A 17,104-nucleotide genomic window follows, 5' to 3' on the forward strand; every position below is an offset into this window, starting at 1 on the left:
GTCCTTTGGGGAGGAAATGGCTCCCAGATGTGTGGAGGTGACCCAGAGCTCTGGAGAGAGAGGTGAGCGGAGGTCGTCAGAAGAAGAAGAACAATAGAGTGTCACAGTCCAGAAGTGAGAATGGATTGCGTAAGAAAATCTTGTAACATTTGTGACTTCAATTAAAAACATAAAGGGCCGGTTCATCTGCTCATATGCCGCTCACGAAAACAAAAATCAGATGCATTTTAATGCGTTTCTGATGAATGGTGCTTCACACTGGTTATCCTCAACCTATCTGAAGGCATATTAAAGGGTTAGTTCACCCAAAAATCATCCTATAATTGACTCACCCTCAAGCCTCATCCTAGGCGTATATGACTTTCTTCTTTCAGCCAAACACAATCGGAGTTATATTAAAAAATGTCCTGGCTCTTCCAGGCTTTATAATGGGAGTGAGTAGAGCCTGAGTTTTTGAAGCCCAAAAAAGCACATCCATCCATCATAAAAGTAATCCATACAGCTCCAGGGGGTTAATAAAGGCATTTTGAAGCAAAGCGATGCGTTTATGTAAAAAAAAAAAAAAAAATTTTATATCTTTATAAAAGTATAATCACTGGCCTCCGGTAACGGCCGTACTCGAGCAAAGTCAAGACCAGTCATTTCACCCGGCGGCCATCTTTGAAACGCCTCTCGGGCAGCAAGTGCAGCTCCTATCTCTTTGAATGGGGAAACATCAAGTTCTCCAAAACTGTTCGGCAAGCTTACAGTTAAATTTCATATTTGAAATCACCAATGAAATCTGATAACAACTGTCTCGTAAATGTTGTTTCTTACCGCTTGAATCAAACGACATTGTTCAGGCTGGATCAAGCTAATGCTAATGCGCAGTGGAAGTGCGTCTGACTGTTTCTATGGGAACCGGAGCTTCTAACGGCTGCAGTGATGCGATGACTTTACCAATCGCCGATTGGCTCTTATTTAGAAGGCGGGACTTATTCCGCCATAATGAGCGTTTCACTTTTCCCCATTTAAAACAATACGATTGATGAACGCCGAAGCGCAGAGGATCAAGCACTGGTCTCGAATTAGAAGTCTAAAATGAGAATTTTTAAAGATAAATGTGGGAGGAGCTTATGTTTGTTGCCCAGCTCTATTAGTTTGAACCGCGAGAGGCGTCGACTCTCACCTGAGCTTACGCTGCTCCAACATCCTTCGTCATGCGTCGGGTCAGAGGTCACTCTTCCACCCGAACTACTGTAGACTCGTGTACAGGTGTTACCGGAAGCAGGGCCGGATTATCCATTGACGGGATTGGGCGAGTGCCCTAGGGCACCAGCCAATAGGGGGGCACCAAATGATTAAGAGAATGACTAAACCTTTAAAATAGTTTTCATGTTTTGTATATATATATTATTTTGCTGGAAGAGATGCAGATATAAAATTAACAATTAATCATAACATTTATACAGAGAGAATATAAAATATGCATATAAAGAATTGCGATTGGGTCAGGTCACAGTGTAGCGTATTTCTTTGAAATTAAGAAAAGACAGAGACATCGATCGGCATCAACAGTAGAAGCCACTAGCAGCGAAAAATGCCTCAACCGATACTCAAGCAGCAGCTAATGTTGTGAGCAAAGGCGGTAGCCTAAGTCTAGAAAAAGTTGTTCTGCTTAAGGTAAGGCTTATTTACCATTATTTCTGGGCAAATAGGCTAGGCCTACTGTATGCGACGCTGTTGTCGATTTGAAATTTGGAACGGTTTTCTCTTTTAGCTGGTTGCTTAGAGATGCTTATTACATGCATAATTTTTTTTTCAATCGGACTGAATTCATTCCGATTGATGAATCTGAATGTAGTGTTTACATGAACGCTAAACATGTGATCGGGTTGATGTGCGCGTTTATACGCAAGCTTAAAATCGGAAGAGGTAACATTAGTATGCTGAATATATAGTACAGATTTTCCAGCTGTTTGTGCATAATACCCATCTCCTACATTGGTTCTTTATTTGTTTTAAACAGCAGGCTTAATATTTATCCATATCTGGTCATAATTTGGGGACAATGAGCACATGAACCGTTGTTGTACCGTGTTGCTTATATTTATCAGTAAAAATGCCCCTCCCTTCTCGCGTCCAAAACCAGTCGTCTCTGGGTGATAATCCGAAAAATGACTGGTTGGTCCTGCTCCACTTCCCAGACGAAAGGAAGTGGAGCATTTTAATGAAAGGAGAATTTTAAAATGACGGGACACTTAATTATATCCTCCTGGGACCCAAGAATAGACTTTTGTCCACTGTAGTGGACATTATATTTTAGTGAATTTCTCTGACATCATACATGTCACATGACACAACCTGGGTGTCCTGTAAAGAGCACATTCAGGACTTTTCAGAGATACCAAATGTTTGGAGGTTTCACCATGAAAACAACTTCTCCTTGGTCTTTAAAAATGTCTGACATTAATTTAGTGATCAAATGTAGCATTCTTATGGAAATATGATAATATATTGTAATTATAATTTAAATTGGACTACTTTTCAAATTGTATTTCATAAAACAACATCTCAGGAAAATGTTAAGGGGTTTCAAATAAAAAAAAGACTTTCTGTTACAAAACAGGACATTGATTTCAAACGTGCCCACTGTAGAGGACATCAGGACTAAAATCATGTTTATCAGGCATTCTGGGAGACACAACAAGTGAATATGGAAATAAATTATACATCAATATTCCTATGAAATATCAGATATTATTATTAAAATGTTGCCAATTATTACTCCAATTATTACCCTTATTTTTTCATTAAATGTTGCTCCAAGAACACATTAATGTGCAAATTAGATACAGTGTATAGATACATTGCATTGAATGGGAATATTAACTTATGGCCATTTTACCCACATATTGCAAAAAGTAAAATGGTGTATATATTCATTCCATTATTTCTTTCATAACATAGTTGAGAATAATCTTTATACAAATTTTGGTTGAAAAAATCCTGAAACCCCAAAATGTATTGGTGATTGAAAAAAAAATCCCATTGGTTTTGCCTATACATATAATTTCATGTCATTTTATTTTTTAAACAACTTAGTCCTGGCGTCCACTACAGAGGACATAGCATAACGTATGAATAAAATATTATTTTATATATATGTTTTTTTACCATTTGTTTATTGTGCTCTAAACAGTGTGATGACATGGAAAAAAACTAAATTCAAAAAACTTTTTTTTTCTGGGTCTCAGGAGGATATGATACTTTATTCAACAGGAAGAACATTCCGAGCGTCATACGTCATTACGCTTTTTCAACGTCATTGCACATGTACGCAGTCCTTTCAGTTTCAGTTTTTAATCCGATCAAGTGTTTACATGTTCTCTCGATCGGATTAGAAAAGGAAAAAAACACCCCTTTCAATCCGATCGAAATTTGATTCCGATCGAGCTCAATCGGATCAATAAAGGTTGAATAAAAGCTTTTCAGTTCTATTGAGCCGTCAATCCGATTACTAATTGATTTGGTTGCATTTAAATGTTTTGCTGCTGTGCGTCTCTGTGGTGCTGAATTTAGCTGATTCTTGGGCTTGCTTATTTGGTATATGATTTTTTTAGACATAAGGTTTTGCATACTGTAGTCCTCATACATGGCATTTATTATGGAAATAAAGATATTTAGTATGACATGTTCATGTTGCACTAGCATGTGAGTTGAATGGGGTGGGGGTGGGGGACACTTAAAATGTGGTCACCCTAGGGCACTACACTGTGTTAATCCGGGCCTGACCGGAAGCTAGTGATTATAGTTTATAAAGTTATAAATATGGATATTTTTCTTACAAAAACACATCGCATCACTTCAGAAGGCCTTTATTAACCCCCTGGAGTCGTATGGATTACTTTAATGATGGAGGGATGAATTTTTTGGACTTCTAAAACTTACTAAACTTAATAAAAGTTACCATTCACTCCCATTATAAAGCTTAAGAGCCATGATATTTTTTAATGTAACTTACAGGTCCTTCTCAAAAAATTAGCAGATTGTAATAAAGTTCATTATTTTGCATAATGTAATGATAAAAAATTAAACTTTCATATATTTTAGATTCATTGCACACCAACTGAAATATTTCAGGTCTTTTATTGTTTTAATACTGATGATTTTGGCATCATTACATTATGGAAAATAATAAACTTTATCACATTATGCTAATTTTTTGAGAAGGACCTGTATACAACCGATTGTGTTTGGCTGAAAGAAGAAAGTCATATACACCTAGGATGAGGCTTGAGGGTGAGTAAATCATGAGGTCATTTTTTATTTTGGGGTGAACTAACCCTTTAAGTGCATTAATGCATACTTAGATATATTGAAAAACGTTTCTAGTTTTGATTTACAAAACAACACTCTTGTCTGTGTCATGAGATCAATGCTCCAAAATGTTTTTTTTTTTTAAATTGGCAGGTGTTTTTTTAAAGCAATCGCATTGTATCTTTTAAGTTTCATCTGATCCCATTATTCTCTGATACCAGCGGTGATTTACAGAGGGTTAACACAGGCGTTTGTTATGTCTGCATTGTCATAGTAGTAGCAACAAACTCACAAACACAGATTGCGATAGCCTTTCATCTATGACACAGCTTTTTCCACACGCTAGCAGTGAGGTCATCGCGAGTCCCGCAGATGTCCAGCGTCCCGCACGGAGAGACTAGTCCCAGTGTGTGTGTGTGTGTGTGCTAACGCTCCTCTATCAGCTCTGCTGGAGATATTAAGGCCAGAGATGTCCGCGGACTGCCGCGTTAGAGAGCGTTTTAAAGCCTGGAATGCTTTGCTATGTTGACGGACGCGTTGTTTAGCGAGGCGGGAGCGCTGGGCTGTGAGGTGGAAACAGGGGGAATTCGAGAGATGAGGGGATGAGAGGAGGAGGAGAGCGAGGGGTCTCGAGTGTTAGTGAAACATTATGTCACGGCCTTGACGAGGAAATGAAATGCGCAGCATCAATCAGGCGGCGGGCCAAGATCAAAGCCAGCCCCACACTCTCCCATATGGTTCTGTTTGACCAGTGCTTTGCTTTTTCCCTCTTCGCTTTTTTTTCTTCTCTTGGCCTCTCTCAGTCGGGTTTTCTTCTCCTTTTTTTGGAGAGCGGGCCTTTTGTGTTTTTTTTTTTCCCCGGCTGACATTCCTCCACGTTAGGCAACGACGTGGTAGCACGCAAGGTGAGAGGTCTGAGGAAAGCAAACCTGCCGCAGATCACACTCGTCTCGTCCTCAGCTCTGGTGATCACATGATCACATGTCGAGCTGTAACACACACACTCTGGCAGTGGATGTTCAGTGTGAGCTCATGCATCAGTGCATCATGTGAAGAACTGCTCAGAGAAAGGCATGAAGGCTCATGGTTTGTGTCTCTGGGTCAGTGACAGATTCCCCGCCTGTTCCACTGGCTTTCTATATGGCTTTGAATTGAGTGTCACCAATGCATCAACTAAAATATAAGAACATTTTACTTACACAAATTACTGTTTTCAAAAAAGTTTTTTTTATATATTACCCAAGGTATAAAGTTTTCAAATATCATGAATTAATTATTCATAAACATCTTTAATTTTGGGGAAGGCGCACCACATGACATTTAAGAAACCTTTCTTTCTTTCTTTCTTTCTTTCTTTCTTTCTTTCTTTCTTTCTTTCTTTCTTTCTTTCTTTCTTTCTTTCTTTCTTTCTTTCTTTCTTTCTTTCTGCATTTCTTTCTTTCTGCATTTCTGCATTTCTTTCTTTCTTTCTTTCTGCATTTCTGCATTTTTGCATTTCTTTCTGTTTCTTTCTTTCTTTGTTTTTCTTTCTGTGTTTTTCTTTCTTTCTACATTTTTGCATTTCTTTCTGTTTCTTTCTTTTCTTTCTGCATTTTTGTATTTCTTTCTACGTTTCTATCTGTTTCTTTCTGTTTCTGCATTTCTTTCTGCATTTTTCTTTTTTCTGAATTGCTGTCTTTATACATATCTTTCTCTCTTCCTGGGTTTTTGCATTTCTTTCTGCATTTTTGTGTTTCTTTCTTTCTTTCTTTCTTTCTTTCTTTCTTTCTTTCTTTCTTTCTTTCTTTCTTTCTTTCTTTCTTTCTTTCTTTCTTTATGTGTTTCTTTCTGCGTTTCTTCTTTCTTTCTTTCTTTCTTTCTTTCTTTCTACATTGCTGCATTTCTTTCTTTCTTTCTGCGTTTCTTTCTTTCTTTGTTTTTTTTTCTGTTTTTCTTTCTACATTTCTCTCTGCATTTCCAAAATAAATCAAAATAAATTTTAATACAGGAATTAAACCATACGCATCATGGAAGAGGTGTTCAAGCCAATGTGTGAATACAATTTTAATGCACTTTTGAATTAAACAAAAGATAAACGAGTGTCACATGCATTTTCAAACAGTCTCCTTTTGAAGAAATGATTTTTGTCTGTGTGTAACGCTAGTCTTTTTCTACATGCACATGCTGACGCTCCTGTGTCTGCCCTGGTGAAGAGATCTCAGTGGACTCGAGAGGCTTGTGGACTCACGCAGTACCACTTCCACCAGGGGATCCTGTGTTACTATCGCTGACCCAATTCTAATTCACTCCTGTCCAAAACTCCTCCAGTGTTTATATCAGCCGTCGTATAGTTTCTCCATAACTCCGGTACCCCTAAGCTGTTTATTTCCTGTCAAAGAGTTTCGGTGACGTTGTGGCGTATAAATGTCTTGATCAGACGCAGGTGCGGTGTGGGAGGGACATGTGATCGGATTCGCTCCGGAGGCTGGTTTTGACTGGGACCACCATGGTGCGAATCTAAACAAGCTAAAATGCCAGTGAAAGTGGCTCCAACTCTTTGTGACAAAACGTAGCAATGTGGAGTGGTACATGCACTGTGCACATTGTATGATATTAAATAATCACCTTTAAATGTCTGCATCTTTCATAACTTATATTAGCACATGCTCTAATACATTCAGCCATAGTGCTTATATTAGCAATGTCAGTAAACAACTTGTGTCCTTTCTAACTGCTTTTTCCTTTATATCGTGTCCTCTTATACTGTACTATGAAGTCAAATTGAAAAATAAACATAACTATTAATTTCACCCAAAGCTGATTTCGCTATCGGCCGATAATCGCTTCAGGAAGTTTGATCGGCGGTCTCTATAAAGGCTGACCTCATAAACCTCATTAAGCTTAAAGGGGTTCTATTATGCCCTTTTATGAAGTCTTGATTTTGTTTTTGAAGCGTACAACAATGTTTTCATGCTTGATTGTAAAAAAAAAACGCATTATTTTTCCACATATTTTACATTATTACAGCTCCTCTCTCCTCTCGAATGCGTCGTTCTCGATGAAGCCCCTCCTTCTGAAATGTGCTGTGATTGGTTAGCAGTGTGTTGCCATTGGCAGTGCTTAGTGCGTGATCGGGAAATGTCACGCCCTTCATAACCGCAAACTCTACTCAGATGTAAATATTAACGATGCCATTAATTTAAAACCAGGTGATTCAGACCCTGACAACGTTAGCGTTATCCAGGAAACACCATCCAGTATTATTTTACGTTTGAAACCTTATTAAATTTCTGTATTTCTGACCTCAATACTACCGTTAGACCTACCTGAAGAAAGCACTGTTTATTTTATTTGTTTATCTTTACTCTATTTTATTCATTTGTGCCACTGCTTGTAAATTGATTCTTGGTTCTTATTTTATTACTGACTGTTTACTTGTCTTTTTTTGTGAATTCAGTTCGGAGTTTGAAATCAGGCTTGTGCTGTGTGTAAGCTATTGTGCAACAGTTGCCCCGTTGTAAAAACAAAAATACACTGCATGATCAAACATTTAAGTGAGATAATTATATATATTTTTGAAAAAAGTCTTAAAAATGGCCCTCTCCAGATACTGCTTCCTGTGATCAACTCCAAAAATCCTGATCGGAGCACCTTTAATGAATACTGTTCAAACAAAACACAACATTTGTAAAAAAAATAAAAATAGACTGTAGGACGTCAAATCATCAAATCTGATCAGTGAAGACTAAATAGTGCTGTGGGTAATTTCTTCCATTTGCTTCTTTATGACACCATCTCCATTTCCTTTTCTACCTAGACATGTTGATGGACCAAAGAGTTTGTGCCTATTTCTACAGGTTTAATTCAATCTTGGACTCGAGTTTGGTCTTAAGTCCTATGAATGTTCTTGGATTCTTGTTCTCACAGCACTTGATATAATTAAACGTATTAATTTGATGGCGGATCCAGAAAGGTTCAAACGACAATCACCAGTGACAACAGATTCGCCCGCTGTAAAATGCAAAAGACTTCGTTCGGACTTCGGAGTGGCTACAGAAAAAAAGAGACTGCAACCGGCCCATGCGAAAACAAGGACACATATCGGAAGGACATTACATGTAGTCACACTATGCTGACGTTGTTAAAGGGATAGTTCACTTTGAAATTAATTTTTGATATGTTTTAGCTTACCTCAAGGGCATCCAAGATGTAGGTGTCTTTGTTTCCGCAGTAGTTTCAATTTTGATATTTTTAGGTCAAACCGTTCTTGTCTGTCAGTCATATAATGCAGGTCTATGGTCACCACCTCAAAGAGCATGCACAGAGAAGTCCAAATTAAACATGACTTAATGACTCGTAAATGTAAGTACACATTGATGGCCTAAGACACGAAACGAGCGGTTTGTGTGAGAAAACGAACAGTATTTATATCGTTTTTACCTCTTGTAACCACAGCCACGTTCAAGTGATCATTCTGAGGTCGCGGGCGCTTCGCTTCGGGGAAGTGATCTCTCGCGCGTACACGTCACTCATTGTTTAAACAGAGCAGAGATTGTAGGTAAGACGGCTAATTAAAATGGTACTAATTTGCGCTTATCCGGGATGTTTAAACCGTCGTAAAATAAAACAATTTAAAAAAAATAAAAAATAAAACAATTGTATGAGTGACGTACACGCGCGAGAGATCACTTCCGGCGCTTGCCGGAAAAGACCGAAGCGCCCGCGCCCTCAGATCACTTGGACGTGGCTGTGGTTACAAGAGGTAAAAACGATATAAAACTGTTCGTTTTCTCACACAAACCGCTCGTTTCGTGTCTTAGGCCATCAATGTGTGCTTACATTTACGAGTCATTAAATCGTGTTTAATTTGGACTTCTCTGTGCATGCTCTTTGAGGTGGTGACCATAGACCTGCATTATATGACTGACAGACAAGAACGGCTTGACCTAAAAATATCAAAATTGAAACTACTGCGGAAACAAAGACACCTACATCTTGGATGCCCTTGAGGTAAGCTAAAACATACCAAAAATTAATTTCAAAGTGAACTATCCCTTTAACATTTACAATTTGAAAAACAAAGTATAATTTGCACGGTTTTGCGTGATATTATAAGCGATTGTTAGATTTAATCAGCGTGATTTACTGCAATGCCAGAACCAGAACAAAAGTGGATGTTTCTTACTAGTTCAGATGACATTTTCCGGTGAAAATTCTTATGTTGGTCATACTCCCAAAAAGAATAATCTGTGATTCTGAATGCCAGTATCCACACCGGCACGGTGATTGACAGACATACACTCCTCAAACATTGTTCATCCGCGCTGTGCCATGTCGAAGTACAACTCACGTAAAGTTGATAATTCCGCGAATGACTGCAATTGCAGATTTCGAACAGAGATGGCGACAAAGAGGAAAAACTGCAGACTGCAGCTTTAAATATTTGTGACTGAAAATCGTGTCTGACATAAGTAAGGGAAAAGAAAGAATTTCGACAAAATTAAAAATATGGAATACGAAGGGGAAAAGGGCAGGACTTGTTCCCTTCACTTTTAATAAAACTAAAATTTGTCCCTTGCACTCCCCCTGTAGTCAATCATTTTATCCCTTAAAACTCATCTTTGGTCACCAAAATGATATATCTAAATGTTTTTTTCCTAGATTTTTTGTCATGCCTTAAAATAGCTTGAATGTAACTCTACACACCCTTGGCTCATTTAGTGTATGCGGTTCTATGAATATGTAAATGAGCCCCGCCTCCACTCACTCACTCAGCTCAGAGATCCACTCGTTGACGATCACACGTTGATCTGATTGGTTACAACTGGGTTGTTTGTGACGTCAGAAAACACCAGCGATCTCAAACCGTGTTTTTGAGACTGTCTTTGGTTCACTGCAGTTTTAAGGAGAAAATACTCAGGAATGGTGTTGCACATGGTTTGTCTTAAAGCATATTAAAAACACCCCATAGACATACAGTATAAACAACATTAAAAGCTTGATTTTCACCATTTTGTGTGCTGCCTATAACTGTGAATAGCCCTCTAACATGGCACATTTTGTACTTTCCCCCATCTCTGGCACTCATTTCAGTTCATGGGGCCTCTGCTAATGAGCTGATAATGTTGAATCAGGTGTGATATTAAATATGGGAGCTGGAGTACTAAAGGTCCAACAACACTGATCTGACACACTCACAGCTCGGCCAAAGCTTGGCTTCTGATCACTCCTGAAAATGATGCATGATTTTCTTCTCTTCTGCTTCTCATTGCCACAAAAATAAAAATAGCAAGACAACACAAATAGGATACAGTTGCATTACTTGGCCATCAGCGATCATAAATGCCTTGGTCTTGCACTGAACATTGTGTCCCTCTCTGTCTCTTGAAATCCTCACTACACCCCTGCAAAACAGTCAGTTTTCTTAATCTGCTAGAAGACATTAAGACACAAGAGAGACTAAAAAATGAGGCCCATTGTTTGTACCTTTAACTGTTGATTATACTTGTAAAGCTCCCTCTTTAAATCAATTCATTGTGTTTTTGAATTTCATCCCATTCATACAGCATGTTCTTTGTTATGAGATTTTGAAATTATCAATCACAATAATGGGACACAATCAAGGCATGTTTGGTTTAATTTGAATTGACACATTGTTCTTAGTTGTAAAGGTCAAAATAAAGCTAGAACAATTGATGTAATAGTTTAATTCAGGCCCGAAATTCACTTTGTGATCTTGGCCAGTCCTGACTCAAACAAAATCATATCTAATAGTGTGCTGATATCATGCTACAGATTAGCGGTTTAAAGTTCACCATAATTTTTTTTTTCACGGTTTGACCACCTTTTAAAATGTTACAATGTAACAAAATTATATAGAGATCAAATATGCATATAGACACTCAGTGCTCTTCAGTTTTCACTCAGCATGTTCAAAATAATGTTCAGTTTACCCCCGAAAACCTCGCCATGCCATAAAGTCAACAGAGAGACAGCATGAAACAGCATGCGAAACAGCAAGCCTGCTTCTCAGCTCCTTCCTATTGTCTGTGTTGGGCTGTGCTGGGGAAAAAGAGGAGTTGTGGAGTGTTGCAGTGGTGGAGGGGGTGTGTATGGACTAAAGGCTTGTTTTGGGGGAAATCTGGAACCAATATGCTTCAGACAATTTCAAGAAACTCTACAGCAGAGTCTTTGCCACTACCTTAGATCGAGCCCCCCTCCTTATGGCTCTCTCCTCCAATCACGGCACGCATTGCCTTCCTGTTTCCTTCGAGCGGCTCCACCCCTCAAACAATCCAACTCTCAACCAATCGCTGATCAGAGTAGGTAGGGCTTTTCGAAGACTTACCACTGGCCTTTATAAAAGACCTGACAACCAGATGGTGATTTGAGGTTTCAAGAACTGACCTACAGCTACATGACATACTGTGGAGACAGAGATTTTTACGAGCCCAGATGCATGGCCGTATAATCCGGCACCTTCTTGAGTCAGAAAAAAGCACGTCTTTTGCTTTGATTTGTTTTGCTTTCCCTTGAAATTGCTCTCAGTCAAAGGCGAAAAAACGGGCCGCAAGCAAAGCGAAATAGGACAGAAGCACGGGATTGACAAGTAAAGGACGACGGACCGTCATGCGAGAGGAACAGACTTGTGGCGACTTTCCCGAGGGTGGGGTCCTACCCAGTGAAGAGGATCAAGAGCGTCGCCCCAACAAGTGCCCCGTCGTCGTTGCACCGCCGGCCGGTCCTCGGAAGCGGCTGACAGGTCCCAAGAAAGAGCCTAGTGGACCCCTAGCACAGGACGACAAAACGCCACTGGAGGGCCCGTCTACGCTCGTTCCCTCTGGCCCCAAGCGGCCCAAGAGGAATTCACCCTCGTCCTCATCAAACTCTTCAGCCTCCCAAGTGCTCACCGTGAGCGCGGTGTCACCTGTGCCCGGGCAACCATTCGAGGACCTCCACACACAACGAGTGATCGCTAACGTGCGGGAACGACAGCGCACGCAGTCCCTAAACGACGCTTTCGCCTCGCTGCGGAAGATCATCCCCACACTGCCTTCGGACAAACTGAGCAAGATTCAGATCCTCAAACTGGCTTCACGATACATCGACTTTCTCTACCAGGTTCTCCAGAGCGATGAGATGGATGCCAAGCTGGCCAGCTGTAACTACCTGGCCCACGAGAGGCTGAGCTACGCCTTCTCCGTTTGGAGGATGGAGGGTGCTTGGTCCATGTCCGCCACTCACTAGACGTTCATCTGTTCCTAATCCCGCCGACCGACCCTACAGCCCTACGAAACGCCACTTCCAACCAGCCTCTGAACTCTGAACCTGCATTCTGCCCGAGAGAGAGAGTGACTCTGATTATTAAACACATTGCTTTCTATCCACCAGCTACGGCTTCAACTTCCCCATCAACAGCCATTTGACTCCTGCTGCCATGACCTGACCCTGCCTAAAGCTGACCTCTGACCTTCCAACACAGATCTTTTCACTTTTCCTCAGAGCAACCCTCTACAGGTATGTCAGACCGCAAGTCTGTAAAATTAAGTGTTTTTAATGAAATATGATAGCTGATATGTGCACATGGTTCTGGTTTATGTCCGAGTTGATGATCTACAAGTTAACGCTTTCTCACAAACTAGAAAACGACTTGCTTATTGATTATGGACCGGTTGGGTTTATTTTATTACATGCATCACAAGTGTTTGGTGAATTTAGGGGCTACATTTACCTAACCTTTGTTTATGGTTTATGTGGAATCATGCATAATCAAACATGCATCCAAAACAGTTAAGTGGTCATTGAAATAATTCTTCAAAGACTACAGAGTGCATAATCTTATAATTCATATAGACAGACAATGTACCCTGTCTCAAATGGCGCTGATCTGGTTCCCAGTTACAACAAACGTCCTAAGATATTACTTTTATTAATGTAATATAAGTTATCATTTTAAGGGCACTATCACGAAAGGTTTTCTTAAGGGGTTTGTTGTAACTGCCTCATTGCTCACTAAACAGAACGGAGACTATTTTTTTGTGGCTGGACCTTTAACCAGCTGGACAAGCTCTCACCCGCTGAACTGATGCTATTGGTCTAATGAACAGTTTACCAGTTTCAGAATCAAATGTACACTGCAAATTCAATAGACTGACAGGGGGGAAAATGCACATTTATAAATGCAGACAATGTTTAATGCTGCATAATATTTCCAAGTTTTGCGCTAGTTTTTTTTTTTATCTTGACTGTATAATAGACTGAAAGATCTGCGAACATTAGAAGCTTATTGATTGTAAATTTATTTTAGTTTTATGTATTTATTTACTTTTCACGTGGAAAATGTTTATGAATCATAACCACAGGGGAAAAAAACACAACATACACAAGACTGGTTACAATCAAGATTATCGTCTGGAGGACATTTTTACAATATGTTGGATATTAATGTTTTTTTTTTTTTTTGCATTTAATAATTCTTTGCACCAATAATCTGTTCTAAAAGTTGTACTCGTTTAAAATACAAAATATTTACCATTTCAGATTTGCACGAATAGGTAGTCATTTACAAGACTGAACATTTGTTTAGCAACAACCAATTAATGATCCAAATCCCAGGTTATTGGTATGAGGGTTAATAGCTATCTAAAATGAAATGCATAAAACAAAAAAACATGTTGTCTCAAGAATCTGTGAGATATTAGCCATTTTGAGAATACAACATGACAATGAAACTCTTCTTTAAGTCCAAGTTCCTAAAACCTATTGTTTCACCACAAAACGTCTGGGCAGAAAAACAGATATTAATATTTTATTCTATTATTCTTATAGACAATTATATTCCTGTCATTTGATCCATGTTTATTCTAAACTTACCAATCAGGTGTATCTAAATGCTTCTCTACACAACATTGACCTTCTGATATTTCGCTGCTCTTACACAGGCCTGCTAGCGTATAGCCTCTTTTTGTGCTTTCATAGTATGTATTGTCTTAACCACCAGTACATTTAAATATACTGCAAGTATATATACTGCAAAAACAACAAATATCTGTTTTATTAAGTTATTGTCTTCACAATTCTGTTCTGGTCAATCATATATATTTTTGAATTTATAACTAACTAACTATCTAACTAATTATATGTTAGTAAATAAGTAACAACAATGTAATTAATATAAAAGTGTACTTATTTTCCACTGAGCACATTCCACTGAACCAGTGGTCATGTGTTGTTGTTAAAGATAAAGAAAACCCATTAAAGGAAAAGAAAAGTGAGTGTGCAGGAAGCAGGGAAAGGTGGAGAGGACTCTCCTTTAGCCCACGGGTGTAAATCGCCCTCCCTCTGCCCTTCATAGGATCTTGTATCCAGTGTCGTGCAATCAGAGGCGACCGGGCCTAGACATGCAGGAACCTAATGATTGGAAACAGTTGTGGGGTGTTACAGAGGTGTGTGTCTATCAGTGTGTGTGTGTGTGTGTGTATGAGAGATGCATCCCATACAACACACACTAATTCAGTTCGTTGATATATATCAGTTTGATGTTAACGTATATGAAGATTTAGTGAACATGTGTGACTTTGTACCTTGTTGAGCCAACATGATACTATAGATTTTTAGGCACTGATCACAGAGTTTGGAAACATTTTATTTGCATGGCCGTGTAATTTTAGGATGGTGAAATCCCCCTGTAAACCCAACCGAAACAGAGATATTCTGCAGCAATGTGCTAACAGTTAGCTCTACCCAGGCGAAATCTGTACACATTTATCACATGTTTTTGCACTGATGTGGGGTGGTGGTGGTGGTGTGCAGAAATCTGTGAAATGCAGCTGAAACATTATCGTTATTGGTAGCTGTAATCAAATTAACTAAAATACTTAACAAAGGAACAGGCAAGGGGTGTATGAACTTACCCCAACAGAAAGGTGTCAATTTTGCAGTGTTTTCTGCACTGTAAAAAAAAATTATATGATCAATGAGTTATGACAACGTGTTTTTACTTTGCTTTAACTCATCAAAATTATTCAAGCAATTTTCAACTTTTTATAAGTTATAAGTCAATTTAATGTAATTTAAGTTGAAATGTCTTAAACATCCATGTTGATTGCACTTAATTTAAGGCTTTTTTTTTTTACAGTGTGTTTTTCTTTGGAGTAGCTCTTACATTACAGCTTTTACATTTTGCTTTTAAATGACAAAATAATGTATACTCTAAAAATAAAATCTTTGAAAATAAACGTTAAGGTTCCAACTGGAATATAAAAGGTGCATTAATCAAAACATGGAGCCCTTCTTATGAATTATTATTATTTTGATAAAAGTGTGTCATTACAGTCCATTTTAGGATAAATAACGGGGTCATATTCAATTACAAAGCTTTAGCCACAATATAACTCCTAAACAAACCAAAATCACAAATAACAAAAAGGTATTTAAATATATATTTGAAATTCAGCTTTGAACCAGTTTTCTGATTCAGGAAAGGCAGTTATCATAATCTCAATCACTAAAATTGCATCTTTAAGTATTAATACTTAATTTGCATTGTTTGTTTATTTAAGTCATCCCGTCTTGATTGGCCGATTTGTGGAAAAATATCTGTGCTGTTAATGGAAACATTGTAACTATGACTCTTTGTCAGGACTTATTTTGGGTTGTGGTTTACTTGGACTTGTCATATTCAGCACATGCTGTATTACTTCAGCAATGTCCTTCATTTATATGAGATGAGTCAACACGTTTGCCGGTGTTCATGGGAATGAATCCTTCGCTTTAGGCTGATGACGTGCAGATTCCAGCAAATAAATCGATTGGGCAATTTAAATACAGCTGTAATGAAGCAATCCAGTTGCACCAATCCAAACCGTAAATACACTTCAACTCTCAAATGTTTTATCCTACCAATGTTTGACTTTCTATTGTGTTCGTTTTCATACTAAAATATTCCATATAGTCTCTAAATGAATTAAGATGACAAAAGCTGCATTCATAATAATAATCAGAATATAAGATAAGCAAAATGTTAAATAATTTTAAATGGAGTATATACCATACATACATTGCAAATAGTCCATTTACAAAGGGTCTTCTGTGACAAATTAATTTTTAAATGTATTAGTGATTTTGATTATAAAGCACATTTCTGACATCATCTCCTCCTCTGTCTGTCTCAACAGTATCCCACTATCCCAGAGGACATCATGCGTCAACATCTTTCCCTTCTCCCAATGGAGCTATACAACAAACTGCAAAAAACGACCCTCAAGAGGAACAGACACCAGCGGTGGTCCGGTGACCGAACGCGTATCGAAACGCAGACTCTGTATCAAACTCTGGAAACGACTCTGATTCAGTGGCAGAGTGCTGATCTGAGATCAGTGTGTATGGAGGCACAGAGGCAGACATTGACTGTCATAAGGACTCTACTTGTATAGATAACCTTAGCCTGAAGGAAAAATGCTACGTAGACTCACTATATTCTCTGATATACAGATCCGATCATTTCAGAGTTGTCGCGCTTGCCATTTATGCTGTATATTAGCCAACGTTATTGCTTTTGTGACAGTGTAACAATTTTGTCATGGTATATATACCACATTTGTCTAAATGTATAAAGGTTGTTACGCATTTAAAAAAATAAATAAAGCTGCAAGATTAATTCTACAATATGACGACTGGCATAAAAGTAAGTTATCCGACAGTTACTTTATGAGTATGTTACTGCCTTTCAGCACAATAAAAACTGCCAAAAACTATTTTGAAGGATTTTGATCCGGGGGGGGGGGGGGGGGGGGGGGGACCCTGAGAAAGTTGTTGATGTTCTGCT

At 38.6% G+C, this 17,104-nt stretch overlaps 1 protein-coding gene across 1 annotated transcript; it reads left to right on the top strand.

The window, feature by feature from the left end:
* The first annotated feature begins 11,649 nt into the window (after positions 1–11,649).
* Positions 11,650–16,472, top strand: twist3. Its single transcript, XM_056270686.1, has 2 exons — positions 11,650–12,795; positions 16,455–16,472. Exon 1 carries the CDS (start codon positions 11,908–11,910, stop codon positions 12,523–12,525), a length of 618 nt encoding a protein of 205 aa, XP_056126661.1. The 5' UTR covers positions 11,650–11,907; the 3' UTR covers positions 12,526–12,795; positions 16,455–16,472.
* Positions 16,473–17,104: the final 632 nt, after the last annotated feature.

Source organism: Rhinichthys klamathensis, unplaced genomic scaffold (genome assembly GCF_029890125.1).
Source record: "Rhinichthys klamathensis goyatoka isolate OS25496 unplaced genomic scaffold, OSU_Roscu_1.1 h1tg000305l_1, whole genome shotgun sequence".
NCBI lineage: Eukaryota > Metazoa > Chordata > Actinopteri > Cypriniformes > Leuciscidae > Rhinichthys > Rhinichthys klamathensis.